General features: G+C 40.6%; 2 protein-coding genes across 2 annotated transcripts; both read left to right on the top strand.

Moving 5' to 3' along the window:
• Positions 1 to 914: 914 nt before the first annotated feature.
• LOC141012863 (extracellular calcium-sensing receptor-like) lies at positions 915 to 4,930 on the top strand. Its single transcript, XM_073486409.1, has 9 exons — positions 915 to 1,075; positions 1,305 to 1,599; positions 1,685 to 1,771; positions 1,971 to 2,240; positions 2,529 to 2,735; positions 2,821 to 3,096; positions 3,493 to 3,720; positions 3,813 to 3,936; positions 4,020 to 4,930. Exons 1-9 carry the CDS (start codon positions 966 to 968, stop codon positions 4,928 to 4,930), a joined length of 2,508 nt encoding a protein of 835 aa, XP_073342510.1. The 5' UTR covers positions 915 to 965.
• A 3,665-nt stretch (positions 4,931 to 8,595) lies between these two features.
• On the top strand, positions 8,596 to 12,800 carry LOC141012851 (extracellular calcium-sensing receptor-like). The gene is made up of 9 exons (XM_073486401.1): positions 8,596 to 8,756; positions 8,987 to 9,281; positions 9,367 to 9,453; positions 9,790 to 10,059; positions 10,348 to 10,554; positions 10,642 to 10,917; positions 11,363 to 11,590; positions 11,683 to 11,806; positions 11,890 to 12,800. The coding sequence occupies exons 1-9, from the start codon at positions 8,647 to 8,649 to the stop codon at positions 12,798 to 12,800; spliced, it is 2,508 nt and encodes an 835-aa protein (XP_073342502.1). The 5' UTR covers positions 8,596 to 8,646.
• Positions 12,801 to 14,768: the final 1,968 nt, after the last annotated feature.

Here is a 14,768-nt window from a genome sequence, read left to right as displayed (position 1 = left end):
TTGGAAACTGAGTTCAGTTCAGAGTCCATTTTGAAATCCACAATGAACGACTTCATCTGTGGGCCCCAACAATCAGTAAATATTGAAGTAGTATTTTTATAAGAAACACATTGTGTTCTTTCCGATAGGTAAGAATTTAGCCAAGCAAGAGCCAGGCCAGAGATGCCAAACTGACTTTCAAGTCAGTCTCACAGTATGCCGTGATCTATGGTATTAAATGCAGTGCCAAGATCCAGTAACAGAAGCACAGAGGTAGAGTTTGAGTCCATAGTAAGTAGAATGTCATTAACCACTTTAGTAAGTGCAGTTTCGGTTTAATGACAGGCTGAAGATTAGTGCCAGAAGATTAATATGAAGTAGGTAGCCTGAAAGTTGGTGAGACACAACTCTTTCCAAGACTTTAGAGAAGAAGGGAAGGGTAGATACTGGTCTATAATTATGTAGAGACCCTGGGTCAAAAAATGGTTTCTTAAGTAGAGGCTTAACCACAGCAAACTTAAAACTAGCAGGAACAACAGTCATGAGTGATAAATTAACAATATTTAACATTGTAGGTGCCAGTGTTGGCCATAGATCCTTAAAAGAAATATATTACTGTACCATGTTGCTTTTGCAATGTGTTACCCCCAACACTGTTGTCTGTTATTAAAAAGTCAGTGCAAATAAAAATAGATGGGAAGACATAGTGTCCCTGTCTCTGGCCCTGCTACTACTATTGCTTATAGCCCATAGGGTGGTGCTAAAGATTAAACAATGCTGCTAGTCAATAAAAGAGGTTGACAGCAATAACACTGACTGGGCTCAGGAAAGAGACGAACAGGAGGAAAGTCATGTGGGGATATATAGATATTAAATTGCTCTCGCTCATGTATTTCATGTTTTTGTATTCCTACTTCTCTTCTGTTGTGTCCTCCCCTCTTTATTCCTCCTCCTGCCGGTTACAGGGACAGTTTCATCTAAATGAGATGCACAAGGCTGGAGATGTGGTTCTAGGTGGGATATTTCAGGTCCACTTCTTCTCTGTCTTTCCTGACCTTTCTTTTACCTCAGAGCCACAACAACCTACTTGCCACGGGTGAGTCTCTCAGGGAAGTGGCAAAAGCAAAAACTGGCGTAAATCAATTCCATGAGTCATATGTATTTCTGTAATTTTCCTACAGTTGTATCTATTGAATTATTGTAAGTAATTTTTGATATTCAACTGACATAATTGTTTGTAAAATCTGTACTTGTGCAATGTGTTCATGTTGTCACAGTTATTCTATGTTGTATTTTTCAATAGTTAATAGTGGTATTTGTGTTAGTTTTGATGTTGTAGGATTTAGGAGGGTCCAGACCATGGCCTTTGCTATTGATGAGATCAACAAAAACACCAAGCTGCTACCTAATGTGACTCTGGGATACAGTCTTTACGATAACTGTGTCAAACTAGGGATTGCATTTCGTGCAGGATTATCTGCAGTCAGTGGTCAAGAGGAGCAGTTTATATTAGATGAGACCTGTGCAGGAACCCCTCCAGTCATAGGGATTGTGGGTGATGCTTTTTCTACACATTCTATTGCCATCTCCTCTGTCTTAGGTTTGTACAGAGTACCTATGGTAAGTTTGCCAATTTGCCTAAAAGTTAAAAGAGCAGGAAAAGGCTTTGAATATTTTCAGGATGTACAGTATGTGTCTTTCACAGGTGAGTCATTCTGCCACATGTTCCTGTCTGAGTGACCGGCAGAAGTTTCCATCCTTCTTTAGGACGATTCCAAGTGATGCTTTCCAGGTGACCATCCATCAGCAAAATGAAAATGCATAAAAGGATGTGCAGTTGAACATTCACAAGAAAGAACGTCGCTACACTGCAAAAACAGTTATATTCCTTAAAATGCAATAACTAAATAAGATACAAAATGAAAGCTTTTTGGCATGTTTTCCATAGAAAGATTATTTCAGCCTGTGCACTAATCTCTTTATTCACTTAGGTACAGGCTATGATTCAGATACTGAAGCGTTTTGGCTGGAGTTGGGCAGGTCTGCTGGTCAGTGATGATGACTATGGACTCCACGCTGCTCAATCCTTCCAATCTGACCTGGCTCAGTCTGGTGGAGGTTGTCTTGCCTACTTACAGGTGTTGCCATGGGGCAATGACCCAGATGAACTAAGGAGGATCGTAGATGTGATGAAGAAATCCACAGCCTGTGTGGTCATTGTGTTTGCAAATGACAGTTACATGATTCACCTCATGGAAGAGGTTGGGCTTGAACTACAACCTAAATTATATGCCTTATCTTTTTTTTATTCATCAAATTGAAAGATTTAAGTTGCAATAACATACAATCAGTTAGTCAGACTAATTACACAAAACTGTGGTTATGATGATATGCGTCACTTTGCTCATAAAATACTGTGTAAAACAAAGGATTGCATCTGTGTATGAACAAGTAAGACATCACTTGTGTGTACTGTGTACAATTCAGGAGACTATACAATACTTTAGTGATGTGGCATTATGGAGTTAAATATTTTATTTGACACTCAGGTGGTTAGGCAGAATGTGACAGGCCTGCAGTGGATGGCCAGTGAAGCCTGGACAACTACTACTGTCCTCCAGACCCCTGACATCATGCCGTACCTTGCTGGCACACTGGGCATTGCCATCCGTCGAGGAGAAATACCAGGCTTCAGGGAATTCCTTCTACAAATTCGTCCTGACCTACACCACAACAACAGCTATGGAACTAGTATGGTGAGAGTTTAACTGTGCAATCTGATCTGGTAATTGCAAGAATAATATAGTCATCATGTATAAGACTGTTTTGAATATATTTCAGGTAAACCAGTTTTGGGAATTCACATTTCAATGTAGATTCACACCACCTCCAGCAGGTTGGTTAGAGGCCGGGGGAACATTATGTACTGGACAGGAAAATCTAGAGGATGTGGAGACTGAGTTGTTGGACGTTTCCAATCTCAGGCTAGAGTATAATGTGTACAAGGCTGTGTATGCTCTGGCCTACGCCCTTGATGACATGTTGCAGTGTGAACCAGGGAAAGGGCCTTTCACCAGGCACAGCTGTGGCAATTTGAAAGAACTGGAGCCATGGCAGGTGTGATATCAGTTTACACTCCATCTGTTATATGACTAAATCATAGGGTTTAGTGTTTCTTGCAAAGTGGTACTACTTATTGTAATGTGCTGAACAAATAGTGAGAGGAAATTACCTACTACTGGGGGACGTCAGTGGTTAATATTATTAGCTCAGAGATAGATTCTCGTTTTGATATGTTCATAAGTGTAGTATGCAGTTTGATAATTGAATTCTGGGTACCCCCATGTTTACCATTATAACACAGAAACATTTTACCGTCAACAACATAGTCAAGTAGTGCTAGAATAGGTGAGGAAAAAACAAAATAAATACAGGAGGGTCAGACATCCCATTAATTCATTTTGGTCTTTGTGGTTGAATCTGTCCTCTCTGGCTTTTCATCTCTCTATGTAGCTAGTGCATTACTTGGCAAAAGTCAACTTCACTACAACATTTGGTGATCAAGTGTCATTTGATGAGAACGGTGATGCCTTAGCAATCTATGATGTCATGAACTGGCTGTGGCTCCCTGATGGAAGAACTGAAGTTCAGAATGTGGGTGAGGTCAAGAGGTCGGCTTCCAAAGGTGAAGAATTCACAATTGATGAAGACAAAATCTTCTGGAACTTTGAATCAAAAAAGGTTATATCTGATTTTTCAGACACGCCATGGTTAACTCATTATAGCAGTGTAAAGTAATGGAGAATAACAGATACTTATTTTTCTTCCTATAGCCACCCCGCTCAGTGTGCAGTGAAAGCTGTCCTCCAGGTACCCGTATGGCCAGAAAGAAAGGGGAGCCTGTGTGCTGTTTTGACTGCATCCCTTGTTCTGAGGGGGAGATCAGCAATAAAACTGGTTGGTTTTTAACTTTAAACATTGCAGTTTTGAGACACAATATAAAGATAGAGTGTATCTCAGGTCTGTTCCTTTTCTCATAGATGCCATGGGGTGCATCAGCTGTCCTGAGGACTTCTGGTCCAGCCCCCAGCGTGACCACTGTGTTCCTAAGAAAACAGAGTTTCTCTCCTACCATGAGCCTCTGGGTATCGGCTTGACAGTTGCCTCCTTGCTGGGCACATGTATGTGTGCTGTTGTCATGGGCATCTTTATTTATCATCGTAGCACACCCATAGTACGTGCCAACAATTCAGAACTGAGTTTCCAGTTACTGCTGTCTCTTAAGTTATGTTTCCTGTGTTCACTGCTGTTTATTGGTCGTCCCAGACTGTGGACATGCCAGCTGAGACATGCAGCATTTGGGATCAGCTTTGTGCTTTGTGTCTCATGTATTTTGGTAAAAAACATGGTGGTTCTGGCTGTGTTCAAGGCCTCCAAGCCAGGAGGTGGAGCCAGCCTGAAGTGGTTTGGTGTTTTGCAGCAGAGAGGAACAGTTATTGTTCTCACTTCTATTCAGGCAGCAGTCTGCACTGCCTGGATTGTATCTGCCTCACCAACTCCTCATAAAAACACTCAATACTACAATGATAAGATTGTTTATGAGTGTGCAGTTGGGTCCACAGTTGGTTTTGCTGTGCTACTAGGCTATATTGGCTCATTGGCTTCCCTCAGTTTTCTGATTGCATTCATAGCAAGGAATCTTCCAGATAGTTTCAATGAGGCCAAACTTATCACCTTCAGTATGCTGATCTTTTGTGCTGTGTGGGTGGCCTTTGTCCCTGCTTATATCAGCTCACCAGGCAAATATGCAGATGCAGTGGAGATATTTGCCATACTGGCCTCCAGTTTTGGTCTCTTGGTGGCACTGTTTGGACCTAAATGTTACATAATCTTGCTGAGACCAGAGAGAAACACAAAGAAGGCAATCATGGGTCGGGAAATCCAGGCCTAGTAACTGCACTTGTCTTCATGAGATAGAATGAAAACTTTATTATGTTAGTTCACTTACATCACATTATGTTCTCTCATGTCACATACGTAATGTACGTAGGTAGCTTATGTCACACAGGTAACTTATGTCATGTACGTTACACAAAGGATTTCACCCACATAAATGTGAAATGAATATGAAATGTCTTTCTGCTTGGATAAAGTTATTCTACAGCATCCTGAATTACGATGGATGGGTTTTCATTGGTGTAATTAAAGACTGTTGTGTTTAACATAGTCTCACTTTCTTGCAGGGTCATATATTGTTCATTATGATAAAACTGCCCTAAGTCAAACTACATAAGTCCACATCTGGTCACTGCTTCACACATCCCTCATAGGCTGATGTTCTCCACAATTTTGTGGAGTTTGTAGGTACTAACATATAGCCACATGCATGCACAATGCTCAGACCACTTGCATACATCAGCTGATGCTATATCCTCTTGCCACTTTTCATGCCATGTAATTTAGAACTACATTTGATTGGGAATGCTTGTCAGAAGTATCGAGTTGTACTGGACCTGCCAAAGAAGGTGTGTCTGAAGTAACATATGTGTTATCTCTCTAATTTATGTTACGGTCCTTTTGTAAGGTGTCGCAACTTAGCCTCTAAGAAAGTCTTAAAAGGGTCTAAAAGATAGGAAATAAAGATGGTTTTCATTTTATTTTGCAGTACTGTTCTGTTTAATGTATGACAAATTCACTTCTGAGAAAGTCTAAAAAGGATCTAACGGGAAGGAAATAAAGATGGTTTTCATTTTACTTTGCAGTTCAGTTCTGTTGTGATGTGTTGCAAATTAGCCTCTAAGGAAGTCTATTAAGGTGCTAGTAGCAGAAAATAAAATTGCAGTATCTTGACAGCTTCCATACCATAATGTTACTGCACTGTTCACAGTACAGTCATCTAATAACAGTCTGTTGACTGGCAGTGTTGGGCAAGTTACTTTCAAACTGTAATATATCACATTTTACTAGTTACTTTCATTTTTTAAGAAATATATTACCTCACAATATTACTGTCTGTATAGAGTAATATATTACCTTTTACACGACTTTTTAGTTACTTTCTACAAAATGGTCAAATAACCTGTATAGAACAATTAAATAGCCTAGATCTTTTTAAATAAACAAATGGCCTTGGACACAGGGATGAGCAGGCAGACAAAGGATCAAAGTCTGATATATTATGAGATAGGACTAAATATTTTTAATTGTAGGCTTAGTCATATTAAACTAAATAGACCTATACCTTCTAAAATGTAGGCTTTAATGACATGACAAGAATACAATTTATTTTTCTATGCCTTTTTTCACCATGGTGACCTGGAAGAGGGTAGGCCATACAAGATAATTTGCAGTCAAAAAGAAGACATCAGAATGAAGAGGCATCACATTTTACAGAAATACAGATATAAGGAGAGAGTAAAACAGAGGAGAGCAATGATCCAGCAGAGCCCAGGGTATGACAATCCAGATTTGTCAATACGTGAGGCAGCAGGAGCCAGGAGAGATAGATGTTCCCAGGGGCCCATGGTCTATCAGAAGGGAGCCCGAATGAAAAGAGAGGAGGAGGAGAAAGAGGAGAAATCAATAGATAGGGAACAGTGAGAGAGCGACACAGTTTACAGCTTGTGGGAAAAGAAAACAAAAAAACAAATATTAAAGTAATGCAATGTTAATCAGAATAAACAGATTGTTTCTCATTGGCAGGACAATGTATATTCTAATACTATAGGTAAGAGACTCATTGAGACTGAGACCAACCCAGTGAAAAAGCTAGCAGTCGAAGTCAAGGACTAATTAAAGGTCAAGTCAAAGAAGTAAATTTTGAGTTTAGTTTTAAAGGCCAAATTGTCTGATGTCAGCTGGGAGGTTATTCCAGAGAATGGGGCCACATAGGAAAAAGTCCTGCAGCCAGCTGACTTCTTTTTATCCTTGGAACTGTCAGGAGCCCTGAATTCTGAGAGTGTAATACACAAGGTGGAATATAGTGGTATAATGAGATCAGACACGTCCGATGGGGCAAGGCCGTGTAGTTTTGTATGTCATCAGCAGCACCTTAAAGTCTGATCTGACATGAATTGGGAGCCAATGCAGTGAGGCTTGGATTGGTGTAATATGATCAAAAAATCTTGTACTTGTTTAGACTCTAGCTGCAGCATTCTGAATCATTTGAAGACATTTAGTGCTCTCACACGGTAGACCTGAAAATAAGGCATTGCAATAATCCATTCTAGAAGAAACAAAGGCATGAATCAGGATGTCTGCATCAGCTGTGGACAGGAAGGACCTAATTTTAGCTATGTCGCGCAGCTGGTAAAAAGCGATCTTGGTAATTTCTTTGATGTGCTGATCGAAAGAGAGGGTAGAATCAGATGTAACACCAAGATTCTTGATAATTGAACTTTGAGAAATGACACAGTTGTCAAGAGTTACCGTCACCTGATCAAAGTGGTGTCTCTGTTGAGCAGGGACAATGACCAACATTTCAGTTTTATCCGAATTAAGGAGCAGGATGTTTTCTGACATCCATTTCTTCACCGCATACAAGCAGTTCTCTGATTTTGTGATTTGAGAGTTTTTATCAGCTTTGATGGGCAAATGCACCTGAGTATCGTCCGCATTGTAGTGGAAATGTACTCCATAACTGTGAATAATTTGGTCAAGAGGTCAAATATATAAAGAGAAAAGCAAAGGGCCAGAACAGAGCCTTGGGGAAGTCCATACTTTTACATCAGTAAATACTGAAGTAGTATTATTATAAGAAACACATTGTGTTCTTTCCGATAGGTAAGACTTTAGCCAAGCGAGAGCCAGGCCAGAGATGCCAAACTGACTTTCAAGTTAGTCTCACAGTATGCCGTGATCTATGGTATCAAATGCAGCGCCAAGATCCAGTAAGAGAAGCACAGAGGTAGAGTTTGAGTCCATAGTAAGTAGAATGTCATTAACCACTTTAGTAAGTGCAGTTTCGGTGGAATGACAGGCTGATTGAAAAGGTTCCAGAAGATTATTATGAAGTAGGTGGCCTGAAAGTTGGTGGGACACAACTCTTTCCAAGACTTTAGAGAAGAAGGAAAGGGTGGATATTGTTCTATAATTATCTAGAGATCCTGGGTCAAAAAATGGTTTCTTAAGTAGAGGCTTAACCACAGCAAACTTAAAACTAGCAGGAACAACAGTCATGAGTGATAAATTAACACTATGTAACATTGTAGGTCCCAGTGCTGGCCATAGATCCTTAAAATAAATATATTACTGTAACATGTTGCTTTTGTAACACGTTACCCCCAACACTTTTGTCTGTTGTCATGAAAAAGTCAGTGAAAAGGAAAATAGATGGGAAGACATAATGTTCCACTACTTGTCTTAGGATGCTCAAAATCAACCTGAAAATAAAATATTTCCAGGCCCTGCTCCTACTTTTGCTTATAGCCCATTGGGTGGTGCTGAAGATTAAACAATGCTGCAAGTCAATAAAAGAGGTTGACAGCAATAAAACTGACTGGGCTCAGAAGAGAGACGAACAGGAGGAAAGTCATGTGGGGATATATAGATATTAAATTGCTCTCGCTCATGTATTTCATGATGTTGTATTCCTACTTCTCTTCTGTTGTGTCCTCCCCTCTTTATTCCTCCTCCTGCCGGTTACAGGGACAATTTCATCTAAATGAGATGCACAAGGCTGGAGATGTGGTTCTAGGTGGGATATTTCGGATCCACTTCTTCTCTGTCTTTCCTGACCTTTCTTTTACCTCAGAGCCACAACAACCTACTTGCCACGGGTGAGTCTCCCAGGGAAGTGGCAAAAGCAAAAACTGGCGTAAATCAATTCCATGAGTCATATGTATTTCTGTTAATTTTCCTACAGTTGTATCTATTGAATTATTGTAAGTAATTGTTGATATTCAACTGACATAATTGTTTGTAAAATCTGTACTTGTGCAATGTGTTCATGTTGTCACAGTTATTCTATGTTGTATTTTTCAATAGTTAATAGTGGTATTTGTGTTAGTTTTGATGTTGTAGGATTTAGGAGGGTCCAGACCATGGCCTTTGCTATTGATGAGATCAACAAAAACACCAAGCTGCTACCTAATGTGACTCTGGGATACAGTCTTTACGATAACTGTGTCAAACTAGGGATTGCATTTCGTGCAGGATTATCTGCAGTCAGTGGTCAAGAGGAGCAGTTTATATTAGATGAGACCTGTGCAGGAACCCCTCCAGTCATAGGGATTGTGGGTGATTCTTTTTCTACACATTCTATTGCCATCTCCTCTGTCTTAGGTTTGTACAGAGTACCTATGGTAAGTTTGCCAATTTGCCTAAAAGTTAAAAGAACAGGAAAAGGCTTTGAATATTTTCAGGATGTACAGTCTGTGTCTTTCACAGGTGAGTCATTCTGCCACATGTTCCTGTCTGAGTGACCAGCAGAGGTTTCCATCCTTCTTTAGGACGATTCCAAGTGATGCTTTCCAGGTGACCATCCATTAGCAAAATGAAAATGCATAAAAGGATGTGCACTTAGACATTCACAAGAAATAACGTCTGTACACTGCAAAAACAGTTATATTCCTTGAAATGCAATAACTAAATATGATACAAAGTGAAAGCCTTGAAAGAAAATCTTGGTGTTGTGTTTTTCTGTTGTTATTTGTTATGTTCTGTCCGAGTGTTTGGACAGATGCTTTGGCAACATTGATGTTAAACTTTCATGCCAATAAAGCCCCTTTGCATTTGAATTTGAAAGCTTTTTGGCATGTTTTCCACAGAAAGATTATTTCAGCCTGTGCACTAATCTTTGTATTAATTTAGGTGCAGGCTATGATTCAGATACTGAAGCGTTTTGGCTGGAGTTGGGCAGGTCTGCTGGTCAGTGATGATGACTATGGACTCCACGCTGCTCAATCCTTCCAATCTGACCTGGCACACTCTGGTGGGGGTTGTCTTGCCTACTTACAGGTGTTGTCATGGGGCAATGACCCAGATGAACTAAGGAGGATCGTGGACGTGATGAAGAAATCCACAGCTCGTGTGGTCATTGTGTTTGCACATGACAGTTACATGATTAATCTCATGGAAGAGGTTGGGCTTGTACTGCAACCTAAATTATATGTCTTACTTTTTTTTTATTTATCAAATTGAAAGATTTAAGTTGCAATAACAAATGATCAGTTAGTCAGACAAATTACACAAAACTGTGGTTATGATGATATGCATCACTTTGCTCATAAAATACTGTGTAAAAAAAAGGATTGCATCTGTGTATGAACAAGTAAGACATCACCTGTGTATACTGTGTACAATTCAGAAGACTAGACAATACTTTAGTGATGTGGCATTATTGAGTTAAATATTTTATTTCATACTCAGGTGGTGAGGCAGAATGTGACAGGCCTGCAGTGGATGGCAAGTGAAGCCTGGACAACTACTACTGTCCTCCAGACCCCTGACCTCATGCCGTACCTTGCTGGCACACTTGGCATTGCCATCCGTCGAGGAGAAATACCAGGCTTCATGGAATTCCTTCTACAAATGCTTCCTGACCTACACCACAACAACAGCTATGGAAATAGTATGGTGAGAGTTTAACTGTGCAATCTGTTCTGGTAATTGCAAAAATAATATATAGTCATCATTTGTAAGACTGTTTTGAATATATTTCAGGTAAACCAGTTTTGGGAATTCACATTTCAATGTAGATTCACACCACCTCCAGCAGGTTGGGTGGAGGCCGGGGGAACATTATGTACTGGACTGGAAAAGCTAGAGGATGTGGAGACTGAGTTGTTGGACGTTTCCAATCTCAGGCTAGAGTATAATGTGTACAAGGCTGTGTATGCTCTGGCCTATGCCCTTGATGACATGCTGAAGTGTGAGCCAGGGAAAGGGCCTTTCACTGGGCACAGCTGTGGCAATTTGAAAGAACTGGAGCCATGGCAGGTGTGATATCAGTTTACACTCCATCTGTTATATGACTAAATCATACAGTTTAGTGTTTCTTGCAAAGTGATACTACTTATTGTAATGTGCCGAACAAATAGTGAGAGGAAAATTACCTACTACTGGGTGATGTCAGTGGTTAATATTATTAGCTCAGTGATAGGTTCTTGTTTTGATATGTTCATAAGTGTAGTATGCAGTTTGGTAATTGAATTCTGGGTACCCCCATGTTTACCATGATAACACAGAAATATTTTACCATCACCAACCTAGTCAACCACCAGCAGTGACAGTATCTGGGTTGGAAATAGCAAATTCTTGAGGCCAAGTGCTAGAATAGGTTAGAGAAAAACAAAATAAATACAGGAGGGTCAGACATCCCATTAATTCATTTTGGTCTTTTTGGTTTAATTTGTCCTCTTTGGTTTTTCATGTCTCTATGCAGCTAGTGTATTACTTGGAAAAAGTCAACTTCACTACAACATTTGGTGATCAAGTGTCATTTGATGAGAATGGTGATGCCTTAGCAATCTATGATGTCATGAACTGGTTGTGGCTCCCTGATGGAAGAACTGAAGTTCAGAATGTGGGTGAGGTCAAGAGGTCGGCTTCCAAAGGTGAAGAACTCACAATTGATGAAGACAAAATCTTCTGGAACTTTGAATCAAAAAAGGTTATATTTGATTTTTCAGACACACCATAGTTAACTCATTATAGCAGTGTAAAGTAATGGAGAATAACAGATACTTATTTTTCTCCTCATAGCCACCCCGCTCAGTGTGCAGTGAAAGCTGTCCTCCAGGTACCCGCATGGCCAGAAAGAAAGGGGAACCTGTGTGCTGTTTTGACTGCATCCCTTGTTCTGAGGGGGAGATCAGCAATACAACTGGTTGGTTTTTAACTTTAAACATTGCAGTTTTGAGACACAATATAAAAATATGGAGTATAACAGGTCTGTTCCTTTTCTCATAGATGCCATGGGGTGCACTAGCTGTCCTGAGGACTTCTGGTCCAGCCCCCAGCGTGACCACTGTGTTCCCAAGAAAACAGAGTTTCTCTCCTACCATGAGCCTCTGGGTATCGGCTTGACAGTTGCCTCCTTGCTGGGCACATGTATGTGTGCTGTTGTCATGGGCATCTTTATTTATCATCGTAGCACACCTATAGTACGTGCCAACAATTCAGAACTGAGTTTCCAGTTACTGCTGTCTCTTAAGTTATGTTTCCTGTGTTCACTGCTGTTTATCGGTCGTCCCAGACTGTGGACATGCCAGCTGAGACATGCAGCATTTGGGATCAGCTTTGTGCTTTGTGTCTCATGTATTTTGGTAAAAACCATGGTGGTTCTGGCTGTGTTCAAGGCCTCCAAGCCAGGAGGTGGAGCTAGCCTGAAGTGGTTTGGTGTTTTGCAGCAGAGAGGAACAGTTATTGTTCTCACTTCTATTCAGGCAGCAGTCTGCACTGCCTGGATTGTATCTGCCTCCCCAACTCCTCATAAAAACACTCAATACTACAATGATAAGATTGTTTATGAGTGTGCAGTTGGGTCCACAGTTGGTTTCGCTGTGTTACTGGGCTATATTGGCTCATTGGCTTCCCTCAGTTTTCTGATTGCATTCATAGCAAGGAATCTTCCAGATAGTTTCAATGAGGCCAAACTCATCACTTTCAGTATGCTGATCTTCTGTGCTGTGTGGGTGGCCTTTGTCCCTGCTTATATCAGTTCACCAGGCAAATATGCCGATGCAGTGGAGGTATTTGCAATCCTGGCCTCCAGTTTTGGTCTCTTGGTGGCACTGTTTGGACCCAAAAGTTACATAATCCTGCTGAGACCAGAGAGGAACACAAAGAAGGCAATCATGGGTCGGGAAATCCAGACCTAGTAACTGCACTTATCTTCATGCGACAAAATGTATCTGCTTTCTATATACAATAATATAGATATATATATATATATATATATATATATATATATATATATATATATATATATATATATATATATATATATATATATATAAACTTCACTCAGTTTAACTTCATCATGTAAGTTAACTTACATTACATATGTTCTCTTATGTGACATACGTAGGTAGCTTATGTCACATAGGTAACTGATGTCAATTACAGATTTCACCCACAAGGATGTGAAATGAATATGAAATGTCTTACTGCTTAGAAAAAGTTATTCTACAGCATCTTATATTACAATGGATGAGTTTTCATTGGTGTAATTAAAAACTGTTGTGTTAAACATAGTTTGGAGGGTTATATGTTGTTCATTATAATAAAACTGTGCCTTAAGTCAAACCACATTGGTCCACATCTGGTCACTCATTCACACATCCCTCGTAGGCTGATGTCCTCCACAGTTTTCAGGAGTTTGTAGGTTGTAATGTATAGCCACATGCATCCACAATTCTTAGACCACGTACATACATCAGTTGATGCTATATCCCCTATCCACTTTTCATGCCATGTATTTTAGAACTACATTTGACTGGAAATGCTTGTCAGAAGCTGCTTGTAGCTGAAAATAAAATTGCAGCATCTTGACAGCTTCCACACCCGAATGTTACTGCACTGTTCACAGTACAGTTATCTAATAACAGTCTGTTGTCTGGCAGTGTTGGGCAAGTTTTTTCAAAATGCAATATATTACATTTTACCAGTTAGTTTCATTTTTAAGAAATATATTACCTTACAATATTCCTGTCTGCGTAGAGTAATATATTACTTATTACACTACTTTTTAGTTACTTTACGCAAAACGGCCAAATAATCTGTATAGAACAATAAAATAGCCTAGATCTTTTTAAATAAAGAAATGGCTTTGGACACAGGCACCTCTGCCACCAGCTGGCTTCACCAGGGACTCTCAGTGATGTGCTCCCACCTTGAGCCTAGCCCATTCCTCTGTGAGTCACACCATCTACTCAGTGGAGCCTCCAGCCTTCTCCTCAGCCCTCCACTGTAATACACTCTGCCCTCCTGCCAGTGTCGCCACTCTTGCAGCGCCAGAACAACAGCCAAAATCTCCCGGTTTCTCGCATCATAGTTCCTCTCTGCAGGGGAGAGGCATCGAGAGTAGTAGGCACAGGGGTGAAGTTTCTGAGTTGAGACGTCTCGCTGGGAGAGGACAGCCCCCACCCCAGAATCAGAGGCGTCCACTTTGACCATGAACTCTAGAGCAGTGTCAGGATGTCTGAGAATGGGTGTGTGGGTAAAGAGTTCCTTCAGTTTAAGGAAAGCAGCTTCAGCTCTGTGGTCCACGCGAACGTAGAGTTAGTTGGGGTCAGTTGGGTGAGCGGTGCGACAACTCTGCTGTAGTTGTGAATGAATCTTCAATAGAAGTTGGCAAACCCCAGGAGAGAGAAGGGGGTGAGCCACTCCTCCACTGCATGAATCTTAGCATGTCTGGTTGAAGTTGACCCTGGGCAACCACATAACCCATAAAGTTGGCAGAGGTAGAATGAAACTCACATTATTCTGGTTTAAAAAACAGCTTGTTCTCCAACAGTCTCCGCAGAACCAGCCACACCTGCTCAGCATGTTCTTCCCGGGAGCGAGAGAAAATCGGGATGTCGTCCAAATATACAAACACAAAATGGTTTAACATGTTATGGAGAATGTCATTGATGAGGGCCTGGAAAACTGCTGGGGCGTTGGTTAGTCCGAAAGGCATTACCAAGTATTCAAAGTGGCCGATAGGTGTCACATGACAGAGAGGTTCGAAGGACTGGTCGATGAGGGGGAGAGGATATTTGTTCTTCACCGTGATGTCATTCAGGCCATGATAATCTCTGCTGGGGCGTAGCGTCTTGCCTTACTTTTCAACAACCCAACAGTCT

Source organism: Pagrus major, chromosome 2 (assembly GCF_040436345.1).
Source record: "Pagrus major chromosome 2, Pma_NU_1.0".
Classification (NCBI taxonomy): domain Eukaryota; kingdom Metazoa; phylum Chordata; class Actinopteri; order Spariformes; family Sparidae; genus Pagrus; species Pagrus major.
This window is presented reverse-complemented; position numbering and strand designations above follow the sequence as displayed.

Coding starts and splice junctions, on each gene's coding strand:
- LOC141012863 (XM_073486409.1), top strand. CDS start 966: ATGCACAAGGCTGGAGATGTGGTTCTAGGTGGGATATTTCAGGTCCAC. Junction 1,600..1,684: donor GTTTGTACAGAGTACCTATG/GTAAGTTTGCCA, acceptor TGTCTTTCACAG/GTGAGTCATTCTGCCACATG. Junction 3,097..3,492: donor AAGAACTGGAGCCATGGCAG/GTGTGATATCAG, acceptor CTCTCTATGTAG/CTAGTGCATTACTTGGCAAA.
- LOC141012851 (XM_073486401.1), top strand. CDS start 8,647: ATGCACAAGGCTGGAGATGTGGTTCTAGGTGGGATATTTCGGATCCAC. Junction 8,757..8,986: donor CAACAACCTACTTGCCACGG/GTGAGTCTCCCA, acceptor TATTTGTGTTAG/TTTTGATGTTGTAGGATTTA. Junction 9,454..9,789: donor TTCCAAGTGATGCTTTCCAG/GTGACCATCCAT, acceptor GTATTAATTTAG/GTGCAGGCTATGATTCAGAT.